Here is a 19,290-nt window from a genome sequence, read left to right on the forward strand (position 1 = left end):
TGACCTGCACCTTTCAATTCAGTAAACTCTACCTGGGATGAATTGATCTCTTGACTACAAGAGACAGGAGAATGAGACACGTGGTGGAGGAGGAATTGGTTGAGATTAAAAGAGAAATAAGGGAATAGAGTAAAAGGGCAAAATATTTGGGGGTGACACAATGTTGTATGTATGTATGTATGTATGTATGTATGTAAACCTACAGAAATCTAGCTGTGTTAACTCCCGTCTGATTAAGAAAACTGGACTTTTTGGTGCTGTTCAAGAAATCAGGAATAACTTCATAACCGGAGTTCATGTAAATAACAGTTTTTTTTAAAGCTTACACTGATCTAGTTTCATCCCCGTTTTCAGGTTCATTCCAAGTTTCGTTTCCCCTTCTACTGTGAGATATGCTGGTACGTCCTGGAAAGGTACCTGCACTGCCTGACCAAACGGTCCTACTTTTCTCAGGAGAGCCGCAAAGAGCCTGCAGTAATGGGTGGGTGATATTAAGTAATGCAGCTGTTTTGTAATATCTTCTTGTGTGTCCCTGGATACTGTTAAAAACCTTGTACTGCAGTTGTCATTAGCTCTCTCTCGTTATTAAATCTCTTATTAAATGTATTAATGAATAACCTTTCTGCTCTCCATCTGTCCTGCTGTATTCTAAAAGGTTCTGCAGCAAGTTATTAAATGCACATACTTATTTGTAAGACTAGGATAATCTTAATTCCATTTGTGAACATAGCTTTATTTCACTTGGGAAGTAATTAAGATAAGATTTGAAGGGGTGGGGTACCGACCGTGAGGTTGTCTTGTCTGTGTAAAATGAGGAAATATGCATCTTTGGTGTTGTTTCTGCTGGAGAACACGAGAACAAAGCCTGTCTAACAATTGTTAAGCTAACATACCCACAAATGTAGGAATATCCCCCCAGGTGTTCATAAAGTAATTACAAAAATCTTTTTGCTAATAACTACAGGTACGCGAGGTGGCATGACGTGTTACCTGCTGTGTTTGCTGTCAAACATATCATGCGTGCTGTTCCAGTGCCATACTCAATCATTCTTTGTTCTTGCTAGATATATTATATCCTCAGCTGATGGCACTCTTCCAATACAAAGAGAAATACAATGTGGACAGACATAAGTCATTTGATATAGCTGTTTCTCCCTCATTTTGTCCCTTCAGACAATGAGACAAAGGCAAACACAGAGAGTCCCTCCTCTGACTCAAGGAGCCAGGACATGAACGAGGACTCGTGTGAGACTCAGGTCAGGGATGATCAGGGTGAAAAATATGAGAAAGTCGCCCATGATGGCCCCTGCTCTCCCGACAACCGGCGAGGCCAGCACCTCAAAGCTGTTTTATCTGTTGACTCTGAGGACAGCTGTAATCCCGGCTCCACCTCCCTAGATTTCCCCCAAACTCCATCTGACTCTCCAGCCTCAGAGTCTCAGAATAAATGGACACATTTGACCGAGTTTGAACTGAGTGGACTCAGGACGCTGGTTGAGAAGCTGGAGTCACTCCCTGAAAATAAGAAATGTGTTCCGCGGGGAATAGAGAACCCACAAGCCCTGCTGGATGACATGAAGGTAAGAAACAAAAAGGTGACACAGGAACACGTTTGCACAATATATACTGTTCAATAGACATGATAGACTTTCCGTAAATGTTTTGTTTGTTCTCTGTGCCTGTGTAGGTTGTCTTAAAAGAACATGCTGATGATGACCCCAAATTAGCGATCACTGGAGTCCCTGTGGTGTACTGGCCTAAGAGAACTATAAAGGTAAGACTATTTCAGCTGCAGTGTGAGCCTTTCTTGTTGTTTTTGCTCCATAGTTCTTTATCTGTATTTGGGGCTTTCAAATTAAGTTGATGGACACTTGATACACACTTGCTTTTGAGTAGATCACCTAGTACAATAGAACAATCATCGTAATTAATTAATAAATAAAGTACGGCATTTTAATAAAACTAGGTTCAGAACTTTTTAGAGCCAAATTATTAGTAGCAGAGTAGTGTTACTTTGGTTATTATCTTTACTATAAAATAGGGTAGTTTTTATTTGAAAGGCCACCAGCATGACCCAATTTCTCATTGATCTGTATTTTACATTTTTGATCATCACTTTAATTGTTTACACTTCCATGCTTGACATTATTCCCCTGTTTACCTTTCAAGGGCAAAGCCTTTTTCTCTTCTTGCTGTTCTTACCTTTTTTCTCAGTCTCCTCGTTTCCTCTCATCAAATTGAGTCCCTCATATTACACTCCTTCCCAGGAGCACTAGTTATTTACATAATTTTGACTTAACAGGCTGTAGTATTGTCTAATCAAGCAAGTAATGGCTTTTTTTGTGGTTTGTTATTAATTTATTTTGCTTCCCTACATACACATACTCGTATAAACTGTATTTTGTTGTCATTAACACGTTGTAGTATGCACTATGGGTCACAAAACAAGATTTTAACGGAACTGTTTTCTGTTCACGCTGTAGGTGAAATTTAACACTGTTTACTATGAACAGAAACTATATGACACATTTTCCACACCTGCTGCACACCTCACTGTTTCACTGCTTGTCAGGCTGACTTGGGGCTCAAATTGGTATCAACTTTTATACTAACTGATATGAATATGTACAGAAATGTGTAGCCGTTGTGTTTTTGGTTTGCACAAGTCATGTATTTCAGTATAGATGCTCATTACTTAAGTAATGTGCATGTGCCTTTTGGGCATCAGTATGCTCTACATAATACCTCCTTAGACAAAGTCCATGTGAAATTGTGATATTGTAAGACAACATTTGCACACTTGAAGTCCCTTTGATGTTTACATCCTTTCATATCATGTATATATGAGGGTGAAAATCAAGGGTTTTACATTAATTGGCTTAATGTAAAAAGAAAAATAATGACCTCTTTCATTTCCCTAATATCTAGTGTGAAAATACTTGTGTACAGTGTTCATTTTCAGTGCTTTCTTGCTTGCATTGCGTTATAATATAAAAATGTGGAGAATTGATTGTAATGATAGTCAATAGTATGTGTCACAGATAATGGCTTTATTTAAGTTAAATGAATGTGTTTTTATATATATATATATATATATATATATATATATATATATATTAGTACATGCTTTTTAATTTTCTATTGATTATTAATTGTCCAAACAAATACATGAGGTGTGTAACAGGCGGGTGCTGGATGAGGATGGGATGTGTTGTATATGAATGTATGGAAGTGATTTCTGTTGGCTTCATGGACCCTCTGGATCACCCCCACCTGTTCCACCAAAGGCCAGCTGCTGGTTGTGGGGCCCCTTTGTGTGTGCCTTTTGTAATGAGATGCCATCTGGCTCTATTGGCTGTGTGGAGCCTGCTCCGTTCTGCCTGTGATACTCCTCATTAATATGACAACACCTTCTCTGCATCGTCTCTCCCCATTTGATTACGGCAGATTCCCCCAGTATATATTCTGATGCGGCGCGGCCTTCCATTGGCTCTGTGCTTCCCAACGCCCCTCCTCTTTCTCTGGGAGTCGATCCATATTAATGAGGCAGGCTTGTCTGTGTTTCCTACATCTGCTTGTGGTATTGTGGAGCTTTGGAACAGGAGGGAGGGCTGTAGGCCAGACAGCGGTAGCAGGAGTAGAAGGAGGAGGAGGAGACTGCAGCCATGTCAGTTTGCTGTGAGCTGGACGGTGTGTGAAAACCAGCCATGGCCATGTCGCTGAGCGCTGATGATGAGGACTACGACTCAGACTCTGAGCAGGTTAGCGCACCAAACCCCTGCAGGCAGGCATAGTGAGGCCACCGGAGGAATGCTTGTGCCAGACAGAGCAGTGTGCAGCATCACAGGGCAGTGAGGAAATGGAGCTACCTGGAGAGAAATGAGTAGATTCAGTTTACCTTCTGTGCCTGCTCTTTGATTTTTGCCCTTTTTTTGCCATTTGTGTGTGTGCATGCTTGTGTGTTTTTGTCAGGTAAAACCAGCAATAGGAGGAGGAGGCTGTGTTTATATAGCTCAGAGCCCCAGGGCTGCTTTTGGTTGTTTCAAATCAGGAATGGGAATTCACATAGATGCAGAAGATACGTATGTTAGAACATGTGTTACACAGAACAGGTTATTGTGCCAGTATGTGTTAATGAAATTCATTTTCAATATTGTTCTGTGCTAATGGCTGAGAGATGTAAGAGGAGACTTGCTTACACAGCAAGAAATATGTTTTTAAATTAAAATTAAAATACTTCTTTTACTTAACTCTGAACCACACCTCCTTACATTAAGGCTGTGGCCGCATTTGAATTTGAAAAACATTGACTGCAGATGAGTCCATTTTGCTCTTTTGACAAATATCATAAAACATTTTCAGTTCTTTTTCTTCCACTGCACCTGTTCATGGTGTTACAGTTGAACTATTTGTGCAATAAACGAAATATGCCGGGCTAATATGCAACATATGTTGACGTACGTGCAATTTGTCCACAGCAGGCTGAGTAACTATTAAGATTTTAGCCAGTGTAGCCTGAAAGCCAAAATACTTCCATGCCAAACAGTTTAACTGCCAGAATAACCTGCTTATACTGTGTGTTATCCACATCTCCAAAGCATGCTCTGCATACTCTGTGAGGAGTTTTCTAACTGGCTGACACTGTTGCTGTTGTTCAGTCCACAGTCCTCAGCTTCTGACTAACTATACACTCCAGAGGTTTCATTAGAGGTTTGTGTGTAACACTTTCCTTTTTTCAGATGTAAATATTTGGGGTAAACACTTCATATTGTCTACTAGAGCAATCAGGTTTATAGCGTTACAACATATGCTGCCTCAAAAGCTTAACAGGAAAGTAATCCCCTCCAGGAACTTGTGAACCCATTTTTTTGTTTTGCCAAGTCAGTTGTTTCCACATATATTATTAGACAAGAGTAAGAGAAATCATGATTTTTGGTCACTAATTTCAGAAACGACATTAAAATTGGACCGGGTATTGTGCATTGTGTGCAGTGACGTGCAACCAGCTATCTGGACCACACCCCCTTAAAACTATATGGATAAAACTATATGTTCTGTTGTTTCTGCAGTCTGTTTTCAGGATGCACTGTCTTCAATGTGTGTTTAAAGTGATGTTAAGTACATCCACAGTAATTGATTTTCTCCACATTAGCTGAAGTGGTTTCAAGGCTGTATCAATGAACATTAGAGTCTGCTAATGTTTCCCAGCTGAATGAGCTTTGAAGGGCCAAGAAATTAGTCGTTGGTCACCTGTACCGTACTTATTTCTGTAGAAAGATTAAAGATGGCTATACTATGTGCTGTGAAGAGGTGTGTATACTACATCTAATGATGTTAAACTAAAGACTGAGTTGCTACCAGTGACTTACTTTCTGGTCATATCATATTGTTGTAAAACAAACACTTGTACCTGACACAGAGAGTAGCTACTGAGACTGTGAGAGGCAGCTGATTTCTTCATTAGTGTTGCTGTCAACCTCTCCTGTCATTTAATTCTGAGCGTCAGAGGGATATCTGCTTTGGAGATCACTCCCTTAGCAGACAGAAGGGGGTGGGGTAGGGTTAAAGGGGATTTAGGAGACAATATGGACAGCTATCTGAATCTTTTCATTTGCCTTGCACACCTGCAGTCGAAGTTCGAGGTGTAATCAGACAGTAAGAAAGACATTACACGCCGCAGTATCTGGCTACCTGCTATTTCATGAGACACTGACCTGTGATGATCACAACTCTGACCCGTTGTCGCATGCTTGTAGGACCTGGCCAATAGCTTTTCTGTAATACTTGGTCTCTTTTCAGTGTTCTTCTGGAGCAGACCTCCTGTCTGTAATCCCCATGAATACCCCCAGAACGCCACCCCCCTCCACATCTCACTCTAATCCTTTTCTGGTAACCACACATCTGACTGCCTATGCCAGTCTATTTCACGCCATTTGTTTGAATAAATTATTGTAATATGCCTAAGATTGAGCCTGCTTTCTTTTTCTGTTAGAGAGTCTCATTACAGTTCTTATTGGTTACAAGTCTGTGTGTCATAGACCGTTCTGTTAGGGAATGGGACGTGGCTGTTGCTATGCTGACGCTAGGAAAATCTGCACTGCCGATGTAACTAAAGAAATCCGATCTTCATCTCCAAGAGCTGCAGTCTTTTGCACTCCTTGTTATTATGCGTTTCATCTCACACATTGCCACATATTTTCTCACGTAGCACGGTTGGCAGCATTTTCACATGTGATTTTCATGGTAAAAATACATTGTTGTGGTTGGGTTCTGAGCCTGAGAAGGAGCAGCAATATGCAACAAGAACAATAATGATGGAGATCAAAGGCATCTCATCTCCATTACCCAGTTCTATTAAATAGAGCACATTTAATGTGTACTGTTATAAATCAGTCTGCGCGGTCCCTAACGCAGAATAATGGTTCCTAGTGATCCATGTGTGAAATATAGCCATAAGAGCAGTTTCTCTTTGAAGTAGAAACATGTAAGCAAGTGAAGTGCTAAATTTGGAAGATGCCTCCAGGGACATTCTTGATGTGTTTGTTTTCTCCTGGATCCTGTGCTGTGTCTTTAACAGCCATGAAAAATGTGCAGCGGGTTGTGATCAGATTTGTGTTTGTGCATATGTCTGTGTGTGTGTGTGTGTGTGTGTGTGTGTGTGCGCGCGCACGCGCATATATAAGTGCTGTTTCTTTCTGGCATGTGTTTGGAACTATTACCTAGAGTTACAAAGACAGGATTAGGCAGTACCGCCTACATCCACCATAACACTGACCGCTGTTGAATTTAACAGGATGTTTTGGATTTTTTTCTCATTACATAACATTCTGAGTGCTTATTATTGAGCCATTGGACCATTATTACATGAAATACAATGTAAACATTAGATTGAGGTGCTGTTCGGGGCTTAATGCCTTCCTTTTATTGAAATCTGAAATGTTTGTAAGAAAAATAAATAAATCACTTAATTGATAATGTACTATACATACTGTATACAACTATATATTATAGTGTGTTTCTATATACTATAATATAGTTTGTTGACCATTTAGTATTAAGTCAGATAATAATTCTAAAGCATCTGCAGGCTTAAAGGTCTTCTTTAGTAAAACTAATAATGCAAGCTTGCTGCCTTTGACACAGTACATACTACAAATTGGCTTCACAGCATCACTATAAACAGTATCACAAATGAGAGTGTCCTCCAGCCCACTTGATGTAATACCTACAAAGTTTTTATTGAAAGTAATGGATTCTGTTGGTCCCCATTTGATCTCTGTTTTCAACAGCTCCCTATCTACTGGTTGTGTCCCTGATTATTTTAAAACGGCCTGCGTGAAAAAAAAAACTGCCTTTTATTGCAAAGATTCTAGAAAGAATTGTGTCCAAACAGCTGCTCACTTTACTGGAAAATAACAAATTATTTGAAAAATTTCAGTCTGGTTTTAGGAAGTACCACAGCACTGAGACTGCCCTGCTTAAAGTCACCAATGACCTTTTAATGTCTGCTGATGATGGCATGTGCTCAGTCCTGGTGCTCCTGGACCTTAGCGCTGCTTTTGGCACCATTGATAACAACATCATGTTAGACAGACTGAGGCACTGGGTGGGGATCTCTGGTACTGCCCTAGAATGGTTTTCATCCTACCTGTCAAATAGGAAGTTTTACGTGTCTGTAAACAACTAAGTCTCTTCGTTCTGTCCAGTTAAATATGGTGTGCCTCAGGGGTCGGTCTTAGGACCCATTGTGTTTTCCTTGTATCTGCTTCCCCTTGGACATATTATCCATAAACATGGTATTTCTTTTCATATTTATGCTGACGACACACAAATGTACTTGCCCGTCAGATCCACAGACCCTGGAATGCTGAGTTCACTTAACAACTGCCTTTGTGAAGTTAAAAAATGGATGTCAAATAATTTCCTCCAGCTGAACTCAGACAAAACAGAAATCCTGGTCATTGGGTCCCAGCAGATGGCAAATCAAATACTGCCATCTGCTGGTTCCCTAGTAAATCACATTAAGCCTGTTGCAAAGAACCTTGGTGTTTGGTTTGATAGTAATTTAAATTTCGAGCAGCACACCACAAAGCTTGTTCAATCATGTTTTTATCAACTTAGAAATATAGCAAAAATTCGATCTATGTTAACTTTTAAGGACACCGAGACCATTTTACACGCCTTCATCTCATCATGCCTGGATTATTGCAACAGCCTTTTCACTTGTTTAACCCGAAAATCTACTGATCGACTCCAGACTGTCCAGAACTCAGCTGCCAGGCTTTTAACCAGAACAAAGAAATATGACCACATTACCCCTATTTTAGCTTCACTACATTGGCTCCCAGTATGTTTTAGAATTTATTGATCACTTTTAAAGCTCTTCATGGCCTCTCACCTTGTTATATTTCTGACCTTTTAGTCCCATACACACCAGCACGTACCTTGAGATCCTCAGGCAGAGGGCTGCTGTCTGTTCCAGAGTCTCGACTGAAAACTAAAGGGGACAGAGCGTTTGCTGTCAGGGCCCCGAGGCTCTGGAACAGCCTGCCCGAGGAAATCAGGTCGGCTGAGTCAGTGAACTCTTAAGTCCCTTCTTAAAACACACTTTATTAGGAGAGCCTTTCCCGATCTTATTTGACTTTATTTTATCCCTTTTATTTTATTCTATTTTACTTATTTTATATTTATCTTAAACATGTATTTTAGTCTTTTCAATGTTTTCTTGCTCTTATCTTGTATTGTTTTTGTATTATTGTCTTTTGGGTATTATTGTCTTTACACTTGTTAAAGCACTTTGTAACTTGTTTTTGAAAAGTTCTCTACAAATAAAGATTATTATAAGAATGCGGTTATATTTGCCATATTCAACTACTGACCATTCTAATTAATCTGACCTTTAGATGCCTGTTTGTGAAATATTTGCTGGCTTTTCATTTTAGGCACTTGACACTGTATCCTCTTCCTCCTTTCAGCCGCGGCCTCCCAACCGGCCGAAACCTAAGATGGCAGCATCTCCTGCATCAGCAGTCAAGTTGTCAGCCAGTCGGGGAACATCTGGTGCCAGGAGGAGACGGACGCGCTGTCGGAAGTGTGAGGCATGCCTGCGGACCGAGTGCGGGGAGTGCCACTTCTGTAAAGACATGAAGAAGTTTGGCGGGCCAGGCCGGATGAAACAGTCCTGCATCATGAGGCAGTGCATTGCAGTAAGTTCATCGTTCATAATGTGATCAGTGAATTTTTTTGTGATATACACATGTTAAAGGAGTAGTGTAACATTTGTCGGAAATGCGCTTATTGGCTTTGTTTTTTTTTGCAGAGTTGAATTAGAAGATTTTAACCATTTTCATGTTTGTATGCTAAATATTAAGCTACAGCCAGTAGGCGGTTAGCTAAGCAAAGCATAAAGACAGGGGGAAACAGCTAGCTTGGCTCTGTCCAAAGACAACAAAATCATTCTCCCAGCACCCCTGAAAATCACTAAATAACACATTAAACCACCAGAAATGATTTCCTGGTGATTTTCTGGAGTCTTGTCATCACCATGAGGTTGACAGGCAACCAGCAAAGACTTTAGGAAGTCAGCACACCTGGCCAAGAAATGCAGGTAACCACTCGTAAAAATGCAAGTTCTCTCGTTTTTAAACTTTGTTTTTTGTATGAATTAAACAAATCTAGCAGAAGTCACAGAGAATCATGGAGAGAGACAGAGACTGTGTTTCAGCACCATGGACAGACACATGGAGAGACTGGGTTTGATTGTTTCTGTTAATATAGACAATAAGAACGATTCAGTTTGAATAATTGACCACCACGAACGAGAGAGAGAGAGAGACTTGGCATCTGTCCCAGTATCCCACACTTGCTGTCTTAAGCTCTTTAGCAACTGTGTCCCACTTTTAAGATCTGCCAATATGCTTAATCCACTCTTGATGTTCACTTACCCTAATACTGCTTCGGAGCAGTACTCGGAGCTAAGTATACGCAACGGTTCGTCACACTGTCTGCTTTGCCACATCAGCCCATATGTTGGTGATAATGCAACATCAGCGAATAAAATCAAATGCAAATCAAATGTTCAATATAAATGATGGTGTCGGTGAAATCCAAATACAAAGTGATTTTTGAAAGGGCAACAGTGGTTAAAGCAATTAAAGAAAACTGTACCAATAAATTATCCTACTGTATAAACTAGCTCATACATTGATGTAAAATAATTAAGAATATAAACTAGCTCCTACATTGATGTAAAATTATTAAAAATATAATTAAGTGAACTCAGATTCTAAGGATCCTAGGAAAAGAGGATAATAATTTGATACAGTAGCGTTATCTTTAAGCCTCTGTTTTTTTCCCCCTCCAGCCTGTACTGCCCCACACAGCAGTGTGTCTTGTCTGTGGAGAGGCAGGAAAAGAGGACACAGTGGAGGATGAGGAAGAGAAATTTAACCTTATGCTCATGGAGTGCTCCATCTGCAATGAGATTGTTCATCCTAACTGTCTTAAGGTAAATTAATCAATATGTACTGAATATTGCCACCATGCACTATATTCTTAGAATCATTGAGCTGTTTCCTTTTCATGGTTGCCTTTCACAATGGCATTGTGCAAATGTGTGCTGTGGTTTTTAGTGAGTTTGCAGCTGCAATATGTCTGTATTAAGCACCTGATTTACTTACTTACTACCTTATTTAACAGTGGCTCTTTACCCAGCCAGCTCTTGGACTCCGCCTGATACTTAGTCTCCAGACGCACTCAGTTTGTGAAGGAGAGCTTGTAGTCGCATGTGGGATTCCTATGGCATTACAAATTTCAGAGAATATTTGAGAAGGTATTGATCTTAATATTGACATTGGCCAACTCCACCTAAAAAAACTTTTATTAATACACAAAATATGACTCCAAAATATATGATATTATAAAGAGACAGGGAGAAACGGAGAGGTGGAGATGCTAAAAGCACACTTAAATGTCTTAACAAAACAGATCAACGTTTAGTTTCAACCTGTAATGATTTTTCAAATGATCGAAATCAAGTTTGATGAACACAAACCACAACATTCGTCCACTATACGTCTGCGTTACAGTAATCAGATATTGTGTTCATTAATAATAACCTAATTGCTTCGTTGTTTCTAAAAATCAGTTTTTAGTTATATACAAGCCTATATTTAAGGCACGGTTCTTTTCCCACTACAAAATCTCCTTGTGGCTCTTGTAAATCCCATCTAGGCTGTCTCCTTTTCAGAGGTGGAGAATTTCCCCCACAAAACTGGCAGATAGCGTGACCTCGGTAAAGCCAGTAGAATACATAATCCACCTCTGTTAACATGTCTCTTCCCATCAATATGTGTCCTCCCTTAAATTAAAATGCAGTGTGTTTGGTGCAGAAAATAGGTGCTTTAGTAAATCTGGTTCTCTGTGTGCTTCTTTTGTTCAGGTAAAAGATTCAAATGGAGTTGTCAATGATGAGTTGCCAAACTGCTGGGAGTGCCCAAAATGCAACCATGCTGGGAAGACCGGGAAAGTAAGTATCTGTATGGACTGAGTCACGAAATGGTTGAACAGTTGACTGTGTCTCAGAATTTCAGAACCAGAGAAATAAAGTTGTGCTCTCTTTTTTTCTAACCTTTTGGCCTCAAAGCAAAAAAGGGGGCCAGGGTTTAAGTACGCGTCAAACCTTCCTGGCTCCCTACTGAAAGAACCACGGTTAAACCGGGATTCAAAAGAGGAGCCTGACCTGCCAATGGTGGCTACAGCAACTGTTACTGCTTTGACTACCACAACTGCAGTGAAGAGAAAGGCAGAGCGGGAAGAATGCCCTAAGAGGAAAGAGGAAGAACCTCCAAAGAAACGCCCCCCCTTGCTGTCTCTGGATGGTACGCCCCGACCAAGGCTTGAAGACAACCCACTAAGGAAAAAGAGGAAACTTTTTGACACTAATGATGAACCCGTCATTGTGAAAAAGAAGGTAAGACCCTTATCTATTTGTCATGCTATCAGTTATTCTCAATAAAGTGAAGTCATATGCATTAATAATCTAATATATATCTCATAAGTATATATAGTGGTGACTCAAAGTTTTTGACACTTTCTTCCAAAATGCCAATAGTATTACATGTAATACTGCCGTAGCACATTCAGCAGGTACAGCAGCCCTTACCTTTTAACTCAGCAAATGAGAAACCGTGAGCCTATAGTTTAATAGTGCAATTGTTGAGTTTCAGTAAGTTATGTAGGGATGCACCGAAATGAAAATTCTCACTCGAATACAATGGAAAAACTTTACCGAATACCATCGAAAAAGTACATTCATATTTTTGCCATTTTTTTCTACCATTGCATAAACTAAATAGACAAAATGTGCTTTTTACTCAGTGTTTCCCACAGGATTTGGAGAGACTATGGTGGGTGGGTCCGAGCCCGGAGAGGCTCGGATAAAATAAAGTTTACTTAAATGGACATGTACATGTTGGGACATGTTTTATACTTTCTGTGAATATAATCCAATTAATCTTATTTCCATACTGTATAGACACCTTATTTTGAAAACTGGACGTTGTGACATGTGTATCCTCGCGCTAAATTCATCAAGTTCGACCCAATTTGATAAATAATGTTGTATGTGGTTCTCATATCGTGCAACATGAAGAATTAATTTCCTCTCTTCAGGTAGGACTCTCATACTGCAACACTTGACTTTGTAAAGAGAGAAACTGACAGGTAGTGATGTGCGGATCGATCCTAAAGTATCGATATTTCTGATACCAACGTTTCCTGCTCTAGGATTGATACTCATATAAAAGGATCGATATCTAAACTCAGTCATTTGGAGTGAGTGTGTGTTTTACCATAAGTATCTTACTGTCACCAGGATCGTCTAATTATACTCTGTTGATAGGAACTACTTTTTCTTCCGCCTGTCAAAGTCATGCTTGCGCTACGGCTCTGTGACGGAGCTTCTTTGAATTGAGCTGCTGCAGCCGTTTAAATTTCCCGCATTTGAATACTGACTCTGGCTGACTGTACAGTCACGCCTGGCTGTATTTTAGCTGTGTAGGTAATAATGTTGCTCTGTGTGATGTGTGTGCAAAGACAGTGAAATACTTTGGCAACACCGCAAACCTCGCTGAACATCTGAGATTAAATCTGTCACAATAATAGGATGATGTTATGAAGCGGTATTGGTATCGGTTGGGTATTACTTGGTATTGGATCGTATAGGAATTAAGTGGTATCGCACATCACTACTGACAGGATAAAGGTGCTAACCTGCCTGTCAGCTCGGTCTTGTCTGTTTCAGTGGATTTACCATAAAGGCTTTAATATGTGTGCACCCTGGTGCGGCTAGCTAAATCGCCTTCGCACAAACGAGTGACAGAAACACTCAAAGCGGGTGAGACAGTTTGTTGCCTTTTCTCCAGCAGGGGCTAGCTCAAATAGTGGCATCGGCAGCTACCAGTGGCATTTCCGGTGGCTGCTTGAGATGCTGCGGCATCTGCCTCGGTTATCTGCGGCATTTCCGGTGGAAATCTAAAAATGCCACAGATTTTCCCTGATATGCCACGGCACCTTTCGCCGTTTATGTGATATTTCTGGTGAAACCGACATGCCACAGATTCACCCAGGCACCTGCTGTTGTTTGTGTGGGATTTCTGGTTCAATCTAACGTTACGATGCCACGGTTATCTGCCGCTGATTCAAATCAATCAATCAGTAAACCTGGACCGAGAGAAATATGTTAGCAACAGTAGTTTATTATGCAATATATAATATTGTGCATTTCTTCATGTTAACAGCAAGAGTCACGTTTAATGTACGCATTGTTTGGTGCAATACAGTTGGTAGTTTAACCTAGGTAATTATTGTGTGTGCAGAGTTGTTACTGTTAGCACTATATTTAATATTAAATTCATATTTAATGTGGTTTTCATAGTAATAGATCTGTTTCGCATTTCTATCAGCAGGTGGCAGTATTTAAATGAATGTCCGGTTTGTGTCTTTGTTAACGGTTTTAAATCCAGGTTACCGATACAGATGTATTTATTGTTCTTCATTTCATTTGTTTTTTTATTATTAAGGATTAATTTGTAACCTAGTTACCATCATCATTCACCCACAGCCCAGCGTTAAACCTGCATTCCAGTGTGTATATTCCAGTGTGTATAATACACAACACTCCCATTGTGTAATGCAAGTGCAGAGAATCCATACAAGTCTTAAACATTTATTCAACATATAATGCACATATCAATGGCATTGAATGTTAAGATACTTTAAGTACCACTGTATAGTAACCTATATTTCGAATTGCAATAATAAGCACTATAATATTATGAATTAAGATAAATGTACAATCTATGGCTGCAAGGTAAGAACATTTTATGAGGTCCTCAAATCCGGCAGGTCCAAAGTAGTAAGTCTAAAACCATAGGTGTCGTTGACACTGGGGACAGGTCCCCACCACACAGCCATTATCTGAGCCCTTATCCCACTTAAGCCCTTATAACCACTCAACAAAGTGATGCCCTTGCCAACACATAATTACATTTTTCAAAAAAAAAACAGGCTGTCAACGCAGAGAATGTCTTCTCGGAACGTCAGGTCTGTGAGGCCATATTACATAATGTTCTGGCTGATATTCTACAATAGTATGCTAACAAATGCAAACAAAAACAAAGTTAGAAAGCAAAACAGACTACTTTGGCTTTTTCGTTAAACTTTGACCTGTCACCAAACCCAATTGTTCACCATTGTCTTTGGCATCCTAAGGTCGTCCTCTTTAATCTCACAAATGTGGTAACATTTTAGTGCACAAACCTGCCTGAGCAGTTCCTAACTCCATGAATTATTGTTAAACAGTTATAAAAATGTGTTAACAACATTCATGCTTTCACGAGGGAAAAACTCTCAGGATTAAGCTGTTTTAAGTCTACTATTTATGAGGGCAGCTCCTTTTATGAGTAAACAAATTGGTATTTATGTGTGTATAAATTATTCAGAAAACACATAGATCAGGAAAACCTTGAAAAAGATGAAGTTACCTGTACAGAAAAGCTGCCAGCAATAAGACCTGCTGGGCCTCTGTAAGTATGCCCGCACATACAAAGTCAGCACTGTGGCCCTGACTGATGATCAGGTGAACACTGGGTGGTCAGCATTTGCAGAGAGGAAGCTTTCCCTCTTGCAATAACAGGGGTGGAGTATTTGGTCAATACTTTGAGGGACACAATAAGAAATTACGGATGCCACATGCCATGGTAGTTTTTTTTTTTTCTTTTTAACTTTAATAGTTTTTGCTTGAAATGAAAAGATTTAAGCATACTGTTGTACAATATCAACCAGAACATTTAAAATATGGCCTCACAGACCTGACTGACGTCCAGAAAAGACATTCTCAGCGGTGACAGCCTGTTCTTTTATGGTTTAATTATGTTTTTGGACTTTCTACAGGCCTGCTGCTCTTGAGAACCTCGTAAAATGTTCTTACCTTATGGCTTCAGAGTCAATGTCCTGCAGCCATATCTTGTACATTTATGTTAATATTATGGTGTTTATTATTACCATTGGAATTATGCTATACAGTGGTGCTAGAAGTTTCTGAACCTTTTAGAATTTCTGCACAAATATAACCTAAAACATACTCAGATTTTCACACAAAGTAGATCAACAGAACTAACTTCCACAAATAAGACAAAAATATTATCTGTGGTCTTTAGTTCATTGAGAGAAATTATCTAATGTTGTATATCTGTAGAGTTGTAAAAGTATATGAACCTTTGCTTATAGGATCTGGTCTGACCCCCCTGTGCAGCAATAACTGCAACTAAACATTCCAGTAACTGTTGAACAGTCCTGCTCATCGACTTGGAGGAATCTCAGCTCATTTCTCTGTACAGAACAGCTTCAACTCATGGATGTTGGTGGGCTTCCTCGCATGACCTCCTAACATCCTCACCCTTTGATCATTTTAAGTTTAGAACTTTGACTTGGCTGTTCCAAAAAAATTCACTTTATTCTTCTTTAACCCTTTTTTGGAGCAACTTGTGTGTTTAGGGTAGTTGTCTTGCTGAATGACCCACGTTCTCTTATTCAGTACATGGACAGATGTCCTGAACGTTTCATTGAGAATTTGCTATTAAAATTCAGAATTTATTGTTCCATCAACAATGGCTAGCCCTCCTGGCCCACATGCAACACAACAAGCCCAGATCATGATACTACCACCATCACAATGTTTCACAGATGAAATAAGGTTATTATGCTGCATTGTTGTTCAGTTTCTCCTGGTGTTGGACTTATAAACACTGACATTAGCTAATGTTACAGAGGTATTTTGTTGCTTAGAAGTAAGTCAGGGTTCCTCCGTGACCTTCCTATGCAGGCTAGCAGTGGTCTTCAATTTCCTCCATTTGTATGCAGTTTATCTGACTGCGGATTAGTGGAGACCAAACTCTTTAGAAATGGTTTTGCAGCATTTTCCAGCCGCGATGAGCATCAACAACTATTTTTCTGAGAACCTGAAAGCTAAAGTTCACATACATTTGCCGCAAGGATACTATTTATGTCTCTTCTACTCTGTGTGACTTGTGTTAAAATCTGAGTATTTTTAGGTTTTAGATCACATGTCTGTAGAAATACCGAAAATTCTAAAGGTTTCACAAATTTTCGCGTACCTCTGTACATGTTTCAGATGTGAAATGGTTGCCATAATGTGGCTTGCATTTGACAAATGTATATTATACACAGTGGAGTGTATAACTTCATTTCATTTTACAACCCTATTGTAATCTTGTACCTTTATAAATGTAGAAAAAACTCTTGCTGTTAACATGAAGAAATTAACAATATTATATATTGCATAATAAACTACTGTTGCTAACATATTTCTCTCGGTCCAGGTTTACTGATTGATTGATTTGAATCAGCGGCAGATGCCGTGGCATCTCACGGAAGAACGTACACAATCAGCGGCAGATAATCGTGGCATCGTAACGTTAGATTGAACCAGAAATCCCACACAAACAACAGCAGGTGCCTGGGTGAATCTGTGGCATGTCGGTTTCACCAGAAATATCACATAAACGGCGAAAGGTGCCGTGGCATATCGGGGAAAATCTGTGGCATTTTTAGATTTCCACCGGAAATGCCGCAGATAACCGAGGCAGATGCCGCAGCATCTCAAGCAGCCACCGGAAATGCCACTGGTAGCTGCCGATGCCACTATTTGAGCTAGCTGTCTCTCCTTTTCTCAGAAGTCAGCCACAGATGGAGTGGATGTGCTAGGAGACAATTCAGCAGAACAGTGTCTGCAAACAGCGATTTTTGTATCTTTCTCGGAAACTTTAAACTGCTTCCACACTGCTGACATATCAGTGTAATTGTTCGGTAAAATTTAATCGGTCTTTTATTAGGCCAAACACAGAAAGTGATATTTTTTTTTCTATTTTCGGCCGATTAATTTCGGTGTCGAAACATCGGTGCATCCCTAATGTTATGGAGAATTCATTAAATCACAAATACAGTTTTAAAAGTTAATTTAAGATTTGTAGACCTGAAATAGCTGATTAAATCAAAACTAAAATGTTTATTTGAGTTAACTGTAAAGTTGTTAAAATGATTCATGTTTTTGGCTGCTTCTTTGACAATAGGGTAGTGTTTCAGTTTTGGAGAAGACATTTGTCGAATTTAAAGATTCAATTGACAAAATAATCTCACAACGAGGTTCATTTAGTAGCTGCTCTAGAACTTTCAATATCACATGATCTGAATCTTTAATTCCATGAAACTGTACTGTACCAACTGCTTTTTTTTTTAACCAGGCTTTATTACACTGTCATGCTGTGTGTAATTTACAAAGGAAACAAGGAACAATACTGATACAAATTAAAGTTTATTGTGAAAATTGCAAAGGGGGAAAATACGGAAGAACTGAGAACAGAAGAATTGAGGTATAGGAAAATGTGAAAATGCATTGCAGATGAGTTTCTCAACGTTTGGGTCGAGACTGAAATTGAATTGCAATATATCCACATTTCATAAATCCTTTTGGAGCTCCCTTAATTCTCTTGAAAAGAGAATATAAAGTAAATATGAATATGCAAAAACACAATACAATATTCTGAAACTGATAAACTGACAAATTATGTTCTTCCTATTCTGTCTTAGAAGAAGCTTTCAAAACTGGATGATCCCTTGACTCCGAAGCTGTTGCGGCAAATCAAGGCAGAGAACGATCACGGTGATGAAGACGATGACCAGGAGGACCATGACGAAGATGGGTTTTCCTTGGACAGGATTCATGTAAAGGAGAAAAAAGAGTATGATGTCGAGGAGCAAGAAGACGAGAAGGGAGAGGAAGAGGAGACTGTGACAAAGGAGAGAGACAGTAGTGCAGAGGACAAAGTCAAGGTCCTGTTAAGTCCGCTGCTAAGAACATCCGCAGCCAGAGAAAGTGACCAGTCATCTTCCAACTCTCCAAGAGCGGGGCCAAGCAGCGAATCAGGAGATGCTCAGGAGAGGAGCTCCGTCCAACTGAAGGCTCGCCACCAGCGTCGACGCCTCCCCAACAAAGAACTGAGCAAAGAGTTCAACCAGGAGATGCCCAAGACAGAAGACTGTCTGTCCAACCAGATCCATGGCTCAGTAAAGACGGAGGACAGCCCAGCCAATCACAATCGACGACCACTGAAAAATGAGGACTCTGTGACCAATCAGAATCGTAAACCACTGAAAACAGAGGACCCAACCACTAATCAGAGCCGCAGGGCTCTTAAAATGGAGGAAGGTCTGGCGAATCAAAACCGACGGCCACTAAAAACGGAGGACAGCCTGGCCAATCAAAACCACAGGCCCGTTAAACCAGAGCCCGAGAATGAAATAGACGACCAAAAGCCACGATGGCCTCTTAATAACGGCAGCGGCGACCTGGGCGACTGGCTGCGACACAGGGGACGGGAGGTGAACGAGACGCCGCGCGGTTTCTCACCGCTCAGCTGGAACAGAACCACACCGATCACATCGATATGCCCCCGCCCACTCCCCTGCCGCTCACCGCCAAAATGTATCCAAATGGAGCGCCATGTGATCCGGCCCCCTCCCATCAGCCCTCCGCCCGACAGACTGCCGCTGGACGACGGCGAGGCACACGTGATGCGAAGAGAGATGTGGATGACTGTGTTCAGCCACTTGACTCACAGAGATCTTTGTGTCTGCATGCGCGTCTGCAGGACCTGGAACAGGTGGTGAGTGCGAGATGTACAGCACAGGTGGAAACACGTCTTCCACTCT

General features: G+C 40.3%; 1 protein-coding gene across 6 annotated transcripts in view; it reads left to right on the forward strand.

Moving 5' to 3' along the window:
- Positions 1–19,290, forward strand: part of LOC119914573 (lysine-specific demethylase 2B) — a 29,699-nt gene that overhangs the window by 4,835 nt on the left and 5,574 nt on the right. For 4 of the 6 annotated variants that reach the window (XR_005446792.1, XR_005446793.1, XM_038733956.1 and 1 more), the window contains exons 10-17: positions 355–481; positions 1,174–1,580; positions 1,688–1,774; positions 8,976–9,206; positions 10,364–10,507; positions 11,441–11,527; positions 11,636–11,971; positions 18,169–19,244. Coding sequence is in view for 4 of the 6 variants with exons in the window: in XM_038733956.1 (XP_038589884.1) it covers positions 355–481; positions 1,174–1,580; positions 1,688–1,774; positions 8,976–9,206; positions 10,364–10,507; positions 11,441–11,527; positions 11,636–11,971; positions 18,169–19,244 (2,495 nt within the window). In the remaining 2 variants the exon portion in view is untranslated. The remainder of the gene's footprint in view (positions 1–354; positions 482–1,173; positions 1,581–1,687; positions 1,775–8,975; positions 9,207–10,363; positions 10,508–11,440; positions 11,528–11,635; positions 11,972–18,168; positions 19,245–19,290) is intronic. The other 2 variants (XM_038733957.1, XM_038733958.1) reach the window with 2 other exon arrangements.

Source organism: Micropterus salmoides, unplaced genomic scaffold (assembly GCF_014851395.1).
Source record: "Micropterus salmoides isolate LMB-PRFRI ecotype aquatic unplaced genomic scaffold, ASM1485139v1 Ms_hic_scaffold_20, whole genome shotgun sequence".
Classification (NCBI taxonomy): Eukaryota; Metazoa; Chordata; class Actinopteri; order Centrarchiformes; family Centrarchidae; genus Micropterus; species Micropterus salmoides.